This window comes from Trifolium pratense, linkage group LG1 (assembly GCF_020283565.1).
Source record: "Trifolium pratense cultivar HEN17-A07 linkage group LG1, ARS_RC_1.1, whole genome shotgun sequence".
In the NCBI taxonomy this organism is placed as follows: domain Eukaryota; kingdom Viridiplantae; phylum Streptophyta; class Magnoliopsida; order Fabales; family Fabaceae; genus Trifolium; species Trifolium pratense.
In genome coordinates this window covers 17,268,308-17,285,593 of record NC_060059.1, presented here as the reverse complement: position 1 = coordinate 17,285,593, position 17,286 = coordinate 17,268,308, and the positions used below count along the sequence as shown (strand labels likewise).

Below are 17,286 nucleotides of genomic sequence, written 5' to 3'. Positions count from 1 at the left end.
AAATTTTTTATATTAACTAAAAACGAAATTTAGAATATTTATAATATCAAAAACTTATTTTTTTTTTGCTTTCGCTACCAGTTTAATTTGGTTTGGGAGACACTTCTGGGCCTTCTGGCATCAAATGGTTCCAGCCCCCTTCTGATCGTAGTTGCGGAGATCGAACCGTGGTCCTCCCTACCAAGTTCAGTGTCGATCATCACTAAACCAACTAACGTTTGCTATATCAAAAACTTATTTAACCATTATAATTATCTCTTCCAAACATACTACAGTATTAAAATTTCAAATTAACTCACTGACATTTTTAATGAAATACCCAAAATCTCGAAACAGTTTCCTCATTACCTCGTTTTATTTCGCCATTACCGCTTTTCCCGCCATTTTCTGTCTCTATAATAATATAAAAAAAAAAATCGAATAAAAGTTAAAAATTAAAAACCCAGAAACAAAAACCTACGAACATTGCAAATGGGTATCAAAGATCTTCTCAGATTCATGAAACCTTATGTTGAACCCATTCACATCAAGAACTACGCTGGCAAACGGGTAAGAATCAACTAAATTCATTCAAAGTTTTCATTTTTACTTCCAAATTTTATCTGGGTTGTGTTCCATTTTTCATTTTCATAGCTCATTCTCATTCATTTCGCAAAATATGCAGGTGGGTATTGATGCATATTCATGGCTTCATAAAGGGGGTGAGTAAAAATTTGATTTTGTACAAGTTTTGAAATCCACTAATTATGTTGTTATTTCAATTTCAAGAGTTATTTTATTTTATTTGACATTTTATTTATTTTTTAGCTTATTCATGTAGTATGGAGCTTTGTCTTGATTCTGATAGTGAAAGGAAATTGCGGTATATTGAATACTTTATGCATAGAGTGAATTTGCTTCGGTACTATAAAGTGACACCTGTTGTTGTTTTTGATGGTGGCAATGTTCCTTGCAAAGCAGCAACTGAGAAAGAGAGGAACAAGTATGTTTTTATTTTTCTTTTCAAGATTTTTGGCTTTGAATCAAAATTTTCAATTTATGATGTTTGTTTGATTTGGTTGTTTTAGAAAAAGATATACTTATCGTGAGTTGGCGATGAATAAGCTCAAAGAAGGGAATGTTAATGCTGCTTCTGAGCTCTTTCAGGTTAGAAGTATTTTTTCAGTTTTTGCTTATGCTGATTAATGCTCCAAGAATGTTATTGCATTGCATGCCATCCAAATTAGATGAATCTTAGGCTTTATTAGAATAGTTATGACTAGTCAATAGAAAGAAATGTATAATGATGCCAATTTCTATAATTTCTTTGGCCATGTTTGGATAAACAGTTTAATTAAACACTTATAACATAAGCGCTTATTATACAAGTGCTTCTGTATAAGTTATTCCTATAACAAAAGATAAAACAAAGTCCAATTGTTTTCATATAAGCTGTCTTAATGAGCTATCTTGAAGAGCTTATGAAAATAAGTTGAAAATGGTTTCCATAAGCTCTCCTAAACAGTCTTACAAGTGTTTATCCAGGAGGTAAGATGACAAAAGTTTATTGTACTTTTTATCTTATATGATGGTGCTTATGCCTATGAAGCAAAGTATATTGAAGCATTTTCCATACTTTTGTGTGCAGAGAGCAGTGAATATTACTCCTGTTATGGCACATAAACTAATTCAGGTATGCTATGCTGTAAACATATAATTTTGAGAAATACTAACAATCTTTAAGTAATATATACTCTAGAATAAATTGTACATGCTGTTGTGTTGCAGACTTTGAAATCCGAGAACATTGAGTTTGTTGTAGCTCCATATGAAGCAGATGCTCAGCTAGCATACTTGTCCAACCTTGAAACTGAAAAGGGCGGCATTGCAGCAGTGATCACAGAAGATAGTGATCTGATAGCGTATGGTTGTCCAGCTGTAAGAACTTCTCTGAAACTATGATCTTGTGCGTTGAGGTTTACTGTTTTCATTGTTCTATTTTACCTTTCAATTACATAGAAGTCCCGTGTTTTGGATTGTAATCCGCCATTGTTTAGAACAGGTTATCTTTAAGATGGATCGTGAGGGAAATGGCGAAAGAATAGAGTTAGAGAAAGTTTTTTCTGCTGTATCTTGTAAACCTTCATTTCGGAATTTCGATATGAAACTTTTCACAGGTAATTTTCTTGTTGTTTGTTGAATGCAACAATTTGTGCTTAAAAATATGCATGTTTGTCTTTTGAAAGTATGAAAAATTAGAATGCTGCAAAAATTTTCTGCACAAAATTCATTTGCAATGTACAGTTGAAAAAACGTTTTTTCCTCATTTTAGGTATGTGTGTTTTAGCTGGCTGTGATTTTCTTTCATCTGTTCCTGGCATTGGTGTTGCTCGAGCTCATGCCCTTGTTTCGAAGTATCAGAATATCGATCGTGTAAGTATCTTCTTCTCTGCTAATAACCACTATCGTTGATTACTTGTGAAAATGAATTCACTTAGAATACAAGATTAATCAATGATTCTAAAATTATAGAAGGTCTTTCCTATCCACACACATGCACACATGGTACAAACATTACATGATTGCCGTTTCATAGGTGACATTCATTATTGATGTATACTAGAAAGTAGTAAATGCTTATTATCACATAGAATCTTAAAGTTCAAACTGATACAAGTTGTAGCTAATGTTGTGTCAAAGTCATTCTGACTAATATCAGTTCTTTACAGATCTTATCTGTTCTTAAGTTTGAGAAAGGCGATCAAATGCCAGAAGATTACGCCAAATCCTTCAATGATGCACTTGCGGTCTTTCAGCATGCTCGAATGTACTAATATGCTAAAACTATTTCTGGTTTTTATATTGAGTATTTATTATTCTTTTCAATGATTATGTTTCCTATTCTTCTGAAATTTTTGTGTAGATATGATATCAATACCAAAGAACTCAAGCACATGAAGCCTCTTCCGGAAAATTTTCTGGAGTCACTTAACGAAAACCTTGATTTTTTGGGACCGTATCCTTGATTTATTGAATTTGTCACCATTTTTAGGCTAATAACTTTTCTTAAATTTTCCATCTTTGTCACTCTTCTAAACCTGCATTTGTTACATCTATTAAACACTATTTGTGATCATGTTTATCTAGAGTTCTGCATATTTAACATGATTTGGCACTTGCACTTAGATTATGATCCTGTTTTTATTATTATAAACAACTTAACTAAGCGCTTATAGTGCTTATCATATAAGTGTTTAAACATGAGCTGTTTCTACAACAAAAGATAAAATAAAGTCAAATTATTTTCTTATAGGCTATAAGCTGTTTTCATAAGCTATGTCAAAGAGCTTATGAAATATGCTGAAACCAGCTTATGGACACAGTCATAAGCTATTTCCATAAGCTTCCCTAAATAGTCTCACAAGTGTTTATTTCAGTAGATAAGCTCAAATAGTCAACCCAAATGGGCTTACATGTTATCAATTTTAATCTGCATGATTGTTGAACATGTGATTACTTTTTTTCCTTAACCAAATTCAAATGTAACTAGAGAAATTCCCTCAACTATAGTCAAATCAATAGCTGAAGGAAACTTGAATCCATCAACTAAGGAAGCCTTTGACGAGTCTGAGTGTTCTAGACTTCCTTTACTCCCTATTGATCCTAAATCCATTGGTCAACTCAGGAAAAGTGAAGTTCCAGGACCATTTAAACAGGAAAATTGTTTTTCAGTCTTTGGCTCTCAGAACTTCAATGAAAATTGTACAGGCAAGTCATATAAATTGGAGATGCATTGCGTTAGTACTTATAATTTTGCTTAATAATTTGATAAATAGTTTTACATAGATGTTCAATCATTTTTTACACTGAGGTCATGTCAGAACATTCTTTTCTAAAGTATTTCTACAAATATTTACATGGTGAGATATGATTGAATGTCTACTTAATTTTTTCCATCTTGTCGTTGCATAAAAGTTAAATTCTTTGTGAAGTACATTATCGACTTTATGCATACTTTTCTAGAGTAAATGCGAAATTGGTCCTTGAAATTGTAGGACTGTATTAATCTAGTCCCTCAGTATCGATACTCCAAAATGATCCTTAAAACTGCAATAATTTAGTCAAATCATCCCTCTGTAGGATTCACAAGGACTAGAACAACATTAAGTTGGTAATATTGGGGATGAATTTGAAACTAAGTGACTAGTGTTAGCGATGCTTTTGACAACAGATCCATAAAGTTGATTAATCTTTTGCAATTTCAGAGATCATTTTGGAATATTGATATATGGCGGACTAGGTTGTTACAACCCTGCAATTTCAAAGATTAATTTGGATATTTACACTATTTTTCTAACATTGTATATTTACACTGTCATATACATTTTTCTTTATCTGCAGTTACAACGCTTTCAGATAAAGATAAGTATTCAAATGAAGCATCGGCACTTCAGAAACTAATCATGCCATTGAAAACAAACGAAACAATAAAAAAGACCATTACATGTGATAAAACTCCTTTGAAGGTTCCTGACAACAACCCTTTTAGGATAAGAAAACATGTTGAGGAGGAGGAGGAGGAGAAATTAAATTTCTTTCAGAAAGATGAAACAGTTGAAGAAATTTCTAATGTAAGCAGTGTTGAAGAAATTTCTATTGATCTTGATGATTACATGTCACCAAATAACATCCAAGAAAAAGGGTCTAACAATTTGTCAAGGAAAAGGAAATTTGAGAATGTTTGCTTGGATAAAGTAGAAGCTAGTGATGAACAAGTTTCAGGAGTGACTGAAGTGGAAAATTGTGATGCTTTATGCTTGAATATGGAGTCACAAGAAAGTGTAAAGTCTAAGATTAGGAATAATGATTTGAAAGGAAGTGGTGGAAGTGAAAAGAAATCCAAGATAAGTAACTCCAAGAAAAAAGGGAGTAATATTAGAACTATTTTGAATTTCTTTTCAAGAGTGTAATCATTCAATATGCTCATGAATTTTGTTGTATCCTATTTAGAATTTAATGTATTTTTCTCAAGTCATTCATAATCTGCGAAAATGAGCTAACTGGTCACGTGTGTAGCACTAAATATATAACACCGACACTTCAGATTGAAAGTGTGTCAAACACTGACATGAAACCAATACATGTGACTATATTTAATAACTTTCATTTTTGTGAATTATTATTGATATTTGTGTTAGTATATCAATGTCGTGTCTGATGTCTATGTTACTTCACAAGCCATTGGAAGATATAACTTTTTTCTCCACTTTCTCCAAAATCTTTTAAACAGATGTACACAGGGTTAACAGTAGCAGCTAAACAATGTTGAAAGAGGATGTTTGTTTCATTTATTTGAGAATCTTTTCTGAAAAGGTTTTGAATCTAAACTCATGATGTTTTATTTAAAAGATCATTTTATTCCAAGACTCGTACTATTCAAGTAACATGATTATTACAATTGCAAGACCAAAGAGAGGCCTTTTTATTTATCCAAAACCACAAACATTATTCACTACTACAATTAGAAACTTACTGAATGTTTGGTATCACTTTGTTGAAATCACCATAATCAACTGTGGTTTTACAAAAGTTACAATTATGTAATTTTTATAAAATTACAGTGTCTTACTGTAATTTCGCCAAATCCACCGTGATACTAAACATAAGCTTTTCAACTCAACTATTTACTTCTTTTTAGTGAGTAGCTGCTTGAACCAATATGCTGACATCTTAGGGGTTCTCTTGAGAGTCTTGAAGTCAACATAGACAATACCAAACCTTGATGTGTACCCTAATCTCCATTCAAAGTTATCAAGCAAAGACCATGCATGGTATCCAATCACATTTGCTCCATCATCAATAGATTTCTTTAGTTGAGTTAAATAGCCTTTGTAATAGTTTATTCTTGTGGTGTCATGCAATCCCTTGGCAAATGTTACATTACCCGGATCATCCATGCCTACAAATCATTAAATATATAATGTTACATGATACCAAAGCCAAATTTCATACTTCTTTTCAAGTTAAAGAAAGAAGAAGAAATATTCATGTCATAGAGTAGAAATCATTCAAACCAAGCTTAAAAACTAGCCTCAAGTGTTACCATTTTCAGATAAGATCACAGGTGGATTTCCATAATGCTCCTTGATGTAGATTATTGCTTTGTACAAACCCCATGGTACATTGTAAAGCCAATAAGAATATGCCTGCAAAGTATCACTTATAAATAAGTAATTGCATGATTTTTGCACTAATATTATCATCATGATTAATTAACTTTCACTATTTTCAAAATTACCCTTGGTCCAATAGGTACTCCATTCTTAGCATCTTCAATGTTCAACAAGAAAATCAATGTCAGTGATGAAATTAACAAGAAAAGTACTTCTAAAATAAACCATTAATTATTCTCCAAAGTATCACCTTTTCTCCAATTTAATTCTTAAAATATATAAATATAATAAGTAGTCCCTAAAATATACAAAATTCATTAATTTAATCCTGCAATTAAGATGTTAGGGACTAACATGACATATTTTAAAGACTAAATCGGAGAATGAGCGTTACATTAGAGACTGTACTAATCGTTTATTTAATATTTTTAAATATGCTACATTAGAAAGCATTCATGATATTCCCGTGAGCTTAGCTCAGGTGGCAGGACATTGCATTATATATGCAGGGGGCCGGGTTTGAACCCCGATCATCCCACTTATCCACTTTAAGAGTGGAATTTCTAGCCAATAGGCCATTTAAAAAAAAAAACAGAAAAGCATTCATTATCTTACAAGCAAACCCTGCATTCCAATCTGTCTGATAGCCAGGGACTTTTGGTTTTGATTGATGAGGATCATACATGTAGTATGTAGTATATTGATTGATACCAACAAAATCAATGGATCCCTTCACAATTTTCACTTCTTCCTTAGTGAACTTTGGGAGTCTATTCCCAACAATATTTTGCAAAGTTTTTGGATACTCACCATAAACAATGGGATGAATGAACCTGTGAAATTAAACACCTTAAATACACACTCTGAAATAAACGGCCGGCCCGGATTGCATGCAGTCAAAACTGCATGCAGTCATACACTCAGGAAGGATTTGGCCGTTCGATTAAGATCGAACTGTTGAGATATAAAGAACTAAAAGAAGATTTAATCAAATTGTATAACTACTTTAATCAGACGACCAGATCTTCCCTAACTGCATGACTGCATGCAATCCAAATCCGAAATAAACAAGATAAAACTTAGTTACAATTCTTATGGCATTGTTTGTGATGTTTAGTTGGCAAACATCACAAACATTTCATATGGAAATGCATTGGATGAGTTTCAATTAGCATAAACTAAAGATATTTACCATCCAATATGAAAGTCTCTAGCTCTTTGAGCAGCATAGTTATCAGCCTTTGATCTTGTAAGAGGCTCGTACCAAACAAAATCTAACAAAATTCCAATCCTACCCTTTTGCTTTTCCTAAAGAAAACCACAACCACAACCATCACCACAGCATAATAACATCAAAGAGAATCAACCACTGACACATGTTCGGATTCACAATGAGTCTGACAAAATCACAGTTGAACAGCGTGATCTGCGTAACTTTGCCAAATTTATGACAACACGTGGTGATTCTGACAAACTCACTGGAAATTCAAACATATAATTAATCTTAAAAGACTCAAAATAGTAAATATTACTTGGTACTTCTCTCTGTATCTTTGAACAGCAGAGGCATGTGACAAAATCAAATTGTGAGCTACAATGTAAGGCTCTGTTCCTGAATTTCCAGCTGTACAATTTCCATATTCTTTTGAACATCTTCCAGGGGCAAAAAAGCCATTATCATAACCAAGAGCAGCAACAACTCTTGGTTCATTGAAGGTCATCCAGTTCTTAACTCTGTCTCCAAATGTCTTGAAACAGAAATCTGCATAATCCGCAAAGTCTTTCCTGTGTAATTTTAAAACTTTCATCATTCATCAAATCCTTGTTGATCATAATTAGAGTGTTAACATATTAGGAACATATAACCGTTATATTATTGAAAATATTTTTGACATAAGTTATTAAGGGTATTTTAGTACTTACACAACATTTCGGCTCAATAATCCGTTGTACTTCAACTCAAGAGCTAAAGGAAGGTCATAATGATAGAGATTTGCATAAGGAGTAATGCCTGCAACATAAAACAAAACATTAAGCAATTAACATTTCTAACACTATGTCAATATAGGAGTCATGTTTCTTTTTTTTTCCTTCAGCGTCAATCACCACTGAACCAACTAATGATCGATGATATAACAGTTTTCAAGTAACGAGTGTTTTTGTTCTTTGAGAATGAGTTTATTATTCTACTATATATGCTGTTTCAAAACAATAAAACTATTATTTATAGACTATGTTACATAAAAGATATTACCCTTTTCTAGCATGTAATCAATCAATCTGTTGTAGTATGCTACACCTTTCCAATTTACTTTGCCAGTTCCATCTGCATCAACAGTTTAATCGATTATAAATTGAGTTATAAATTTTCTTCATCTTGTTTTGATCAAATATGTAATGTTTGAATTACTTGGAAATATTCTGGACCATGAGATTGAGAACCGGTAAGCATCAAAATTTAGGTTTGCCATGAGATCTATATCTTCCTGTCAAATGAAACACACTTGATCTCTTAATTATGAAGGTTCATCAACAACTATAGATGTAATCTTAACAAAATAAGTTCAGTAAAAGACAGTCCATAATTCAATTGGTAAAACTACATACAAAGTTTCTTTTTCTTCTTTACAAATAGCCTTAGTAGAAAATTGTGAACCAACCAATGCATAATAAATGGGTTTTACCTCTAGCAACACAAACTCAATATTTCTTCTTCTATCTCATCTTTTTTGTTCATCATCATTACACATTTACACTATCATATTTTTTTCTCTTATCTCAATTTATTTTCTTTGTGTTTTTGTTGTTTTGCTGTTTAAGTTTTATTTTGTATCATTGGTAGATATCTCGACTCTTGATGATAAAAATTTAAACATGTTTTTCTTCGGTTTATGTAAACAAAATTAGTTTGGTTCAAAACCGAATTAACCGACCGGTCAAACCACCAATCCAAACCCATAAAAATCGAACCTTGAAAAAGGACTGGGCTTCATTATTGCAACCATGGATTACTCTGGTGAAAACCTGCCCTACTCAACCCGTTGTCCACCTTGTATAGGGTGCGTTTTAGTTGTTTTTTTTGTCAAAAAAAAAAAAAACAAAAGAATTTTTTTAATAAAAGTTTCATATGAAAAATTGATTTAAATAGCTTCTCTTAAGATGTAAACTGATCCCCGAACTAAATTAGGCGGTCTACTGTACTGGATAGTGAATACAGGTGGTGAAAATAAAAAAATGTAGTTTTAAGTATTTCATTTAGTCAAAAAGTATTTCATTATTTTGGTACAATTTTTTTTTAATCATAAAATTTCAAAACAAAATTCTAAAAAAAAGCTATTTTAAATAACTTTTCATAAAAATCATTTTTTCTTAAACTCAGTATCCAGTTCGAATACTAACTAATCCAATGAGACCAATCATACCACACACTTACGAGGACTCCATTTAATGTCAGAATTTTTTTGCACGGACTCACCACCAAAATTGACACTAAAGATGAATTTAAAGCTAAAACAAACGCAGCCATAATACTTTAAGGAAAACTTTATGTTTCCAGCCACAAATTGTAAGATTCATACTCCAGGATTTTTAAGTAACTTAAATAAATTTCAGGCACTCACTTTGTAGCGATGATATTGATCAACAGAAACATCTCCTGTGCCATTATTTGCGACAATCCCTGTTATGAATAGAAACAATAAACTATTAAATACAGTATTTCACAATTTTTTTTTTAAAAAAGCTATACCAATTTAATCTCAACTTTAATCTATGGGATTATATAATGTAGAACTAAAAAGAAAAGATGCAGTTCCATAAATCCTAACTCAACTAGTAAAAAATGTCAAAATTATTAGGTCGGATGTCGTGGCTCGGGTTCGAACTCGGAATCTCACAATTATGTGAGTTTAATTTCAGTGAATTACTACTTCGTTTAAGACCAAAAAAAAGAAGCAAAAATGCTTAAATAAATTAATGCACTTTAAAATTTGAAAAGAATCTATAATAAAATGTTTCAAATGGGTTTTTTTGTTTATTTTTAAGAATGGAGGTAATATTGTGTCGAAAAAAAAACAGAATGGAGGTAATATTAAAAAAAAAAAAGTATCTCAATCATCTATCATTGTTTTCGCAAGAAAAGAAAAAGGAGATTCCTACTTTATAAAGATGTGCACTTTCCATCTTAATAATTTAATAGTTTCTCTTTTTCCGACAAAAAGTGGTTAATATATATTTTTTATATTAACCCTTAATTTTTTAAGGAAGTAGTCGGTTAATCGAGAGTTCGACTACAAATTAAGTAAGATTGATAGATTTTATTTAAAACTATTATATGATTATTATTTTTTAACAACAAAAAATTATGCTTTTTATTAATTTCACCAAGAAAAAAAGTGAATAAATATTAAATTATTAGTTCGTTTAAATACCTTTAAATTGTACTCTCTCCACCCTTATTAAAGTCAATTTTTCAGATTAATTGAATAACTAGGGTAATGTTATGGTGGACCACCTTCACAAGTGGTCCATCGTGGACAAATGATTTACTGAATATGAATTTTACGAAATTCACTGTTGGATTGAAAGTTTATATCGTATAGATCATCCATAAATTTTTTAAAATTTTTTGAAAATCATTTGATATGTTATTGAGACCCATCAAGATTTACGTTATTTAATAAACCGTTAATCTTGATGTGTTTCAATAACATATCAAATGATTTTCAATTTTTCTAAATTTTTTTATGGATGATCTATATGATATAAACTTTCAATCCAACGATGGATTTTGTAAAATTCGTATTTGTTATAATGTTATTCATGACTGGTCCACCATGATCCATATTAGAATTTACCTGAATAACTAATGTATTTGTTCTATATTATAAACTAGATACATTAATTTTGAATGAATTTGAAAAGTTCATTTTTGTTTATAATTAAGAATAGAGAGAGTAATTTATTTAATTTTTACTAAAAATTATAAATTGAGATTCTTGAGATGGATATTTGCACTTTATGTTAGAGAATTTATTTTTGGGTGGAAATGTTGCAAAATCTAGCTAGTCTCTCACTTTCAGTGGAGTCATCTTCTTACCACTTTTTCTCATTTACAAAAAAACTCCAATTGAAAAAGCGTTACAAACATGTTTTTCTTACTTACAAGTTAGTACAATATAATAAAAACATTTGTCTAAAACAAGAAAACTGAAAGTGAACTAAAAAAAATAAAAAATAATGGTATAATTTTTGAATGAATTAAGAGTAAGATTGGGTAAGAAACACAAACCAGGTTTTTTGATGAAAACATCCCAAATACTAGGACCCCGACCCTCTTTATGGGCCATACCCTCAACTTGATAAGCAGAAGTTGCAACACCAAACACAAACCCTTTGGGAAACACTTCTCTACTCAACCCTCCAGTATCCAAATGCACCGTTTCAGCCACTTCAACTCCATTAACTGACCCAACAACAACAACTAAGAAGAACAACAAAAACATGAAATAGGAACATTCATGATGTTGTGAATCCAACATCACCATTTTCAAACAACAACACTATAGTCAAGTGAAACACTGACACTATTTTTGTGTGTGTCTGTAAATTGTGGAGATAATGTTAGGACATGAGTGATGTTGGTTTTATAGGCCAACATGTTTGTGTAAAATTTCAATTTTGCCCCATCAAAAGACTATAATTAGAATTAGAAATAAATTTTAAATGTCCCTTTGGCAGCATGTCATAAATCAAAGGGACCGCTATGTGAACATACGTGTACTTCAATTCCATGAGTTTTTTTTTTTTTTTTTTGATAAGCTCGATATCGACCGAGTGGTTTAAAAAGTGTAAAAATTTATATGTTATATCGCGCATTCATGCATGTAGTTATAAAATTCGATCCCGAGCGTGTAAATGTTATATCGCGCATTCATGTAGTAAGGAAATTCGATATCTCAAACAAGATTTTCATCCACCTATTCCGATTATTGATGCATGGCAGCATCGATTTGCTAATTATATCAAATAGAGGCTGGTGTAAATGTGTTCAACTATTTGTAAACCATTCAAATATGTCTCATTATTTTTTATTTTATTTTACGAAGTCTCATCAAATACAGTATCTTTTATATTATAAGCTTGTATACACAAGCAAACTCTAAACCCTAATTTGTTTCTTTATTTTCCCTCCATTTTATCTTGCAATTTTTATAAAAAAATAATATAATTTTGTCTTGACTAGGATTCGAACCCACAACCCTTCAGTGCAAGACAATATTTCCAACCACTATACCAAATATACCAATTGTGATTAAAATTATGTGCAATAATTGATAAGCACCATCAATTTTAAAAGTATATCATATCAAAATTATTGTTGACTATATTATTCATCACGAAATATTTTTATGTCTTTCCTGATCAATGATTTTTTTTCTACCGGATCATAAATTTAGAGAATAATTATCATGTGAGATTTGGAAAGTTATTATCACGTGTAATTTGAAAAGTTATTATCAAACTCAATCCTGCTAAATTAATTTTTTTTTTGCAATATAACCAAACACAACCATAGTTATGTCACTAATCACATTCATTATTTTGATTTTAACATTGCAGATTTAATATTAACCGATGATCAATTGATACAATATGCACTAGCTAGCAGACCAATTGTGATTTAAATTATGTCCACAAAGTGTTAAGCTCCATCAACTTTCATAGGAAAAATTTCATACGACAATTAAGCACCATCAATTTTCATTGCACAATTTAAACAATTAAAAACCGATAATCTCTTATATTATAAGCTTGCTAACATAAGCTAATCCTAAACCAAATTTTTCCCCCTCTTATTTTCTCTTTCTTTTTATTGAAGCTTTATATTAAAAAAATGCAGATTTGTCATCGAACCTGCATCTCTTACTTACAATAAAACCTTTCAACCGCTAAAACATGTGCTTCAATTATGAAAGAATTTAGAAATTCTAATATGTTAACCCTGTTTTCAATAAATTTAAACGGCGGAATTAATCACAATTTTTATTTATTTATGGATGTCTACTTAAGTTTATGTTTTTGATTATGTCTTTAATTTTTTTTTAACCTTTAATTATCATCAATTTTTTAACCTTTAGTTATCAACAATTTTTTTTAACAAGTAAACAAAACGATGGGATTCCAAAATTATTTAAAAAATATAAAATAAGCACATAAACAAATATAGAATAATTAGTCCATGAAATTCCCTATACTACTCTTAGAATTTTTGTATTTTATTTTTTATTGTTACATATTACATCTAATTAGACCCATGCACCGCATGGGTCATAGTTCTAGTTTGGTTAAACTCTTATAATAAGGAGCGAGAGGTTTATTTTAGAGGATGTGTAGGGTGGGGGAGGGGGGGCGTAAAAAAATATAACACTTACAAGAAAGTTTCAAAAGCCCAAATGAAAGTTTTGGTTCAAATGAAAACAAGCGGACTCTCAAAAAAGTAATTTTCAAATACAAAGTCAAGATTTCTTTTTTATATAAAAGATCACTTTAAATTTAAATCATCGTATGCATATTTCGATAGCTTTCTCTTTCCACCTTTCACGTTTCTTTTTTCCTTCTTGGATTTTCTTTTTTGCCCTTTAAAATGTGTTTTTCAAATTTTTCTTAAATTTGAACTAGAAAAACTTTAAAAACGCGTTTCAATTTTTTTTTCAAGGCCAAAATTGAATTTTCGAAAGGAAAAGAGAGTTGGGTTGGGCGGGAAGAGAAGCTATGAATTCTAGTCATCAATAGTGGGTGTGCATATATCATGACTAATCCATTCTCCCTCTAAATTAGAGGAGTTTTGGTCCAAACTCACTTTTCCCAGTTAAATTGAGATTCATCTAACATGAATTAGGCAAAGAAGTAAGTTTGTCCCTATGCAAATATGATTTGCCACACAAACCCACACTATATATAGACAACCAATAATATATAATTCTGTCACACACACACCCTTTAAATTTTATTATAATTGAAGAGGGAAACATGTCACCACACGTAGGGCATCTGTATGAATCATCTAGTTAAATTAATTAGTTTTTGATTAATTTTTTGTCTTCTATGTTATTTACAATTTAAATACAATAGATAATTTTTTTAAAAGAATTTGTCGTGTTTTCATGCGGGTCATTTTTAATATTGGAAGAAAGTCCAAAAATATACTATAATATACGGTTGGGTCTTTACTATTTTTAGTAAAAATATAAATTTAAATGATAAAAATAAAAATCAGTTGTAATATTTCACTAAACTTACCAAATAAAGTAAGATTTTGTTTTTGAACCATATTCATATATCCCTCTTTCTTTCTTTTTTAACGGAAAAATATGATATATATATATATATATACACACACACCGGCGTAATATTTGAGTAATGTTACACCGTCCAATAACGCTTTAACGAATACAAATTTTACAAAATTCACCGTTGGATTGAAAGCTTATATTGTATAGATCATCTATGTTGAATTGTATAAAAATCTAAAATCGTTCGATATGTTTTTGAGATAGATCAAGATTAACGATATTCAATAAAAATGCATAAACCATTAATCTTCACCGATCTCAATAACATATCGAACGATTTTAGATTTTTATACAATTCAACATAGATGATCTATACAATATAAGCTTTCAATCCAACGGTGGATTTTGTAAAATTTGTATTTGTTAAAGCGTTATTGGACGGTGTAACATTACTCAAATGTTACGCCGGTGTGTGTGTATATATATATATGTTGGGAAAACAGATATATAGAGAAAATAAAAGAACACATTAAATTTCAAAACTGGAGAAAAAAACACGGTCGTTGTCTAAACCGACAACCAGATAATAATCACTATGCGAAAATTGTTACAACACATAGACTTCATTGTCAACCACCCCATAACCCTAGTAGACTCACACTCTTCAAAGCAAATATTTGAACTACATCGCAATACTCTAAAACAAAGGCAGAAGATAAAAACAGGCACACATATATATAAACTTAAAGTGTTTACAGATACTACTACTTGGTGTGTTGAAACAAGGAACTCGAAGTCTCTATATATAGCATTGAACAATGGGAGACTTCTCCAATATAATTTCTTTGACATTTTTTCCTTCATTAGCAATGTGAAACTTACATTGCAATCAACTCCAACAATAATAAGGAAAAGTACAAGAGGTATCTATCCACTAACATAGGAGAAATACAGGTAATATTCTACCCAAGACAAAATAAGAACACAAATTTTATCTTTTTTTTTTTTTTGAACAGCACAAATTTTATCCTATTAAAAGCGCTATACCAAAACCCAAAATTAAAATTAATGGAGTATATATACAATCCACAAGGTTGACACACCATTTATAAAGTAAACATGGCGTAATCAACTTCTTCGCCAACAACCATTTCCACGAGACATATGTTATATCCTGTAAAAAATGTCGTCCACTGCTAGAGATTTTGCATTGAAAATTCTATCAATACGCGTCCGCTATATAGGACCCAAACAACCGCATGTCAAACCAATAAAATTCCTTTACATCTTTGTTTTCCATTCCTAAAGGATCAAAGGTAACCAATTACCGGCGATACCGTACTGCATATACAATTATCATCATGTGGATTTTAGAGTATTTTTTAAAATGTTTTCTCTCTCAACCCCCCTCAATTCTTTTCTACCCCCTGAATTTCCGTTTTTGCCCCTGGGGTACTGCGGTTTATACGAACCGAAATAAGCTGACATGCTGATAAATTTCGGTAACCACTTACCGAAATCTGGGACATTTCGGTTCGCAGGTACCGAAACAATTATTTCGGTAAACTTCTACCGAAAATGACCTAATTCCAGCGACCAACGTACCGAAATCTAGGACATTTCGGTTCGCAGATACCGAACAAGCTGACGTTCGTTTTTGTGTACCGAAAACGCTAATGTTCGGTTTGCAGTTACCGAAATGGTCTAATATTTGGCTTCGGTGAATACGAACCGAAGTTTTTTGGCAAAAATGTTTCAAACCGCAAGGGGCAAATTTGGATTTTTGGGGGGTAGAAAAGAATTGAGGGGGGTTGGGAGAGAAACCATCATTTTTTAAAGAAAACTTAGAACTAGTGTCTTTCGAATATTATTTAAGATGGACAGTGTTTTTAAAGAAAACTTAGAACTAGTGTTTTTAAAATGGACCCAAGACTTGTTTGGATAAAGATAAACAGTTTATTTGTTGTATAAATTATTTTTATAGTAAAAAATATTATAAAGATAAATTATTTTTATATATGTTATAAACTGTTTTGATATGCTTATGAATTATTTTTATATATGTTATAAGCTTTGTAGGTACACAGGGGTTGGCTTCTTTCCGTTCGGCGTTAGAACGTCTTGTCGATTGGTCTCGCTCGTGTGAAGGGACTGTGTGTTTTAATGTTGATGGAAGCCTCTTAGAAGCACCACAAACAACAGATTTTGGTGGACTTATTAGTGATACTGCGGGAACTTTTATCAAAGGCTTTTATGGTGGTGCAGCACAAGTAAGTGTGTGATTTGCAGAGATAATAGTTGTGCTTCGGGGCTGCAATTATGTTGGGAGAATGGCTTCAAACATATAGTTTGCTTTTTTGATTTCTTGCAAGTTGTTATGTTGATTAAAGATGGTGTGTCCCCATATCATAGATTCACGGATGAGATTCAGAGTATTCAACTTTTGTTAAAGATCGGAATGTGGTGATTAACCATACCCTTCGAGAGGGGAACACTTGTGCGGATTGTTTGGCCAAGATGGGAGTTAACTCAGACTCACTTCTTGTCCTTGTGATCTTAGGTACACCTCTGACGGACTTGTATTTGCCCCTCCTCATTGATACTTAAGGAATAGTTTTTGTTAGGGAGTAATCTCTTGTAACAAAAAAAAAACTTATTTTCATAAAATTTCATAAATAGTATCACAAATCTTATGATTCAAAGAAACCCCTATTTAAATTTGTCTTTTAGCTTAAATAGAAGTTACTTTTCCCTAAACAGTTTGTGTGTGGTGTATTGGCAGCACCCAGTTTGAGGCATAATTTGACCAAAAGAAAACAAATAGCACCACCAACCAACAA

General features: G+C 31.3%; 2 protein-coding genes across 2 annotated transcripts; one reads left to right on the top strand and one right to left on the bottom strand.

Annotated features, from left to right (window-relative positions):
- Positions 1-443: 443 nt before the first annotated feature.
- On the top strand, positions 444-5,139 carry LOC123902377 (exonuclease 1). Its single transcript, XM_045952082.1, has 12 exons — positions 444-549; positions 665-701; positions 808-982; positions 1,068-1,146; positions 1,628-1,672; positions 1,768-1,917; positions 2,042-2,156; positions 2,312-2,412; positions 2,709-2,806; positions 2,903-2,995; positions 3,530-3,747; positions 4,381-5,139. Exons 1-12 carry the CDS (start codon positions 472-474, stop codon positions 4,947-4,949), a joined length of 1,758 nt encoding a protein of 585 aa, XP_045808038.1. The 5' UTR covers positions 444-471; the 3' UTR covers positions 4,950-5,139.
- Positions 5,140-5,375: 236 nt separating this feature from the next.
- Positions 5,376-11,839, bottom strand: LOC123902378 (beta-glucosidase 44-like). The gene is made up of 11 exons (XM_045952083.1): positions 11,443-11,839; positions 9,773-9,831; positions 8,563-8,638; positions 8,407-8,478; positions 8,076-8,163; positions 7,685-7,937; positions 7,345-7,460; positions 6,768-6,985; positions 6,278-6,309; positions 6,083-6,185; positions 5,376-5,938 (listed from the first exon to the last, which is right to left on the bottom strand). Exons 1-11 carry the CDS (start codon positions 11,696-11,698, stop codon positions 5,664-5,666), a joined length of 1,548 nt encoding a protein of 515 aa, XP_045808039.1. The 5' UTR covers positions 11,699-11,839; the 3' UTR covers positions 5,376-5,663.
- Positions 11,840-17,286: the final 5,447 nt, after the last annotated feature.

Coding starts and splice junctions, on each gene's coding strand:
- LOC123902378 (XM_045952083.1), bottom strand. CDS start 11,698: ATGGTGATGTTGGATTCACAACATCATGAATGTTCCTATTTCATGTTT. Junction 8,479..8,562: donor ATGGTCCAGAATATTTCCAA/GTAATTCAAACA, acceptor CTGTTGATGCAG/ATGGAACTGGCAAAGTAAAT. Junction 7,938..8,075: donor TTATTGAGCCGAAATGTTGT/GTAAGTACTAAA, acceptor AAAATTACACAG/GAAAGACTTTGCGGATTATG.
- LOC123902377 (XM_045952082.1), top strand. CDS start 472: ATGGGTATCAAAGATCTTCTCAGATTCATGAAACCTTATGTTGAACCC. Junction 702..807: donor TTCATGGCTTCATAAAGGGG/GTGAGTAAAAAT, acceptor TTTATTTTTTAG/CTTATTCATGTAGTATGGAG. Junction 3,748..4,380: donor CTTCAATGAAAATTGTACAG/GCAAGTCATATA, acceptor CTTTATCTGCAG/TTACAACGCTTTCAGATAAA.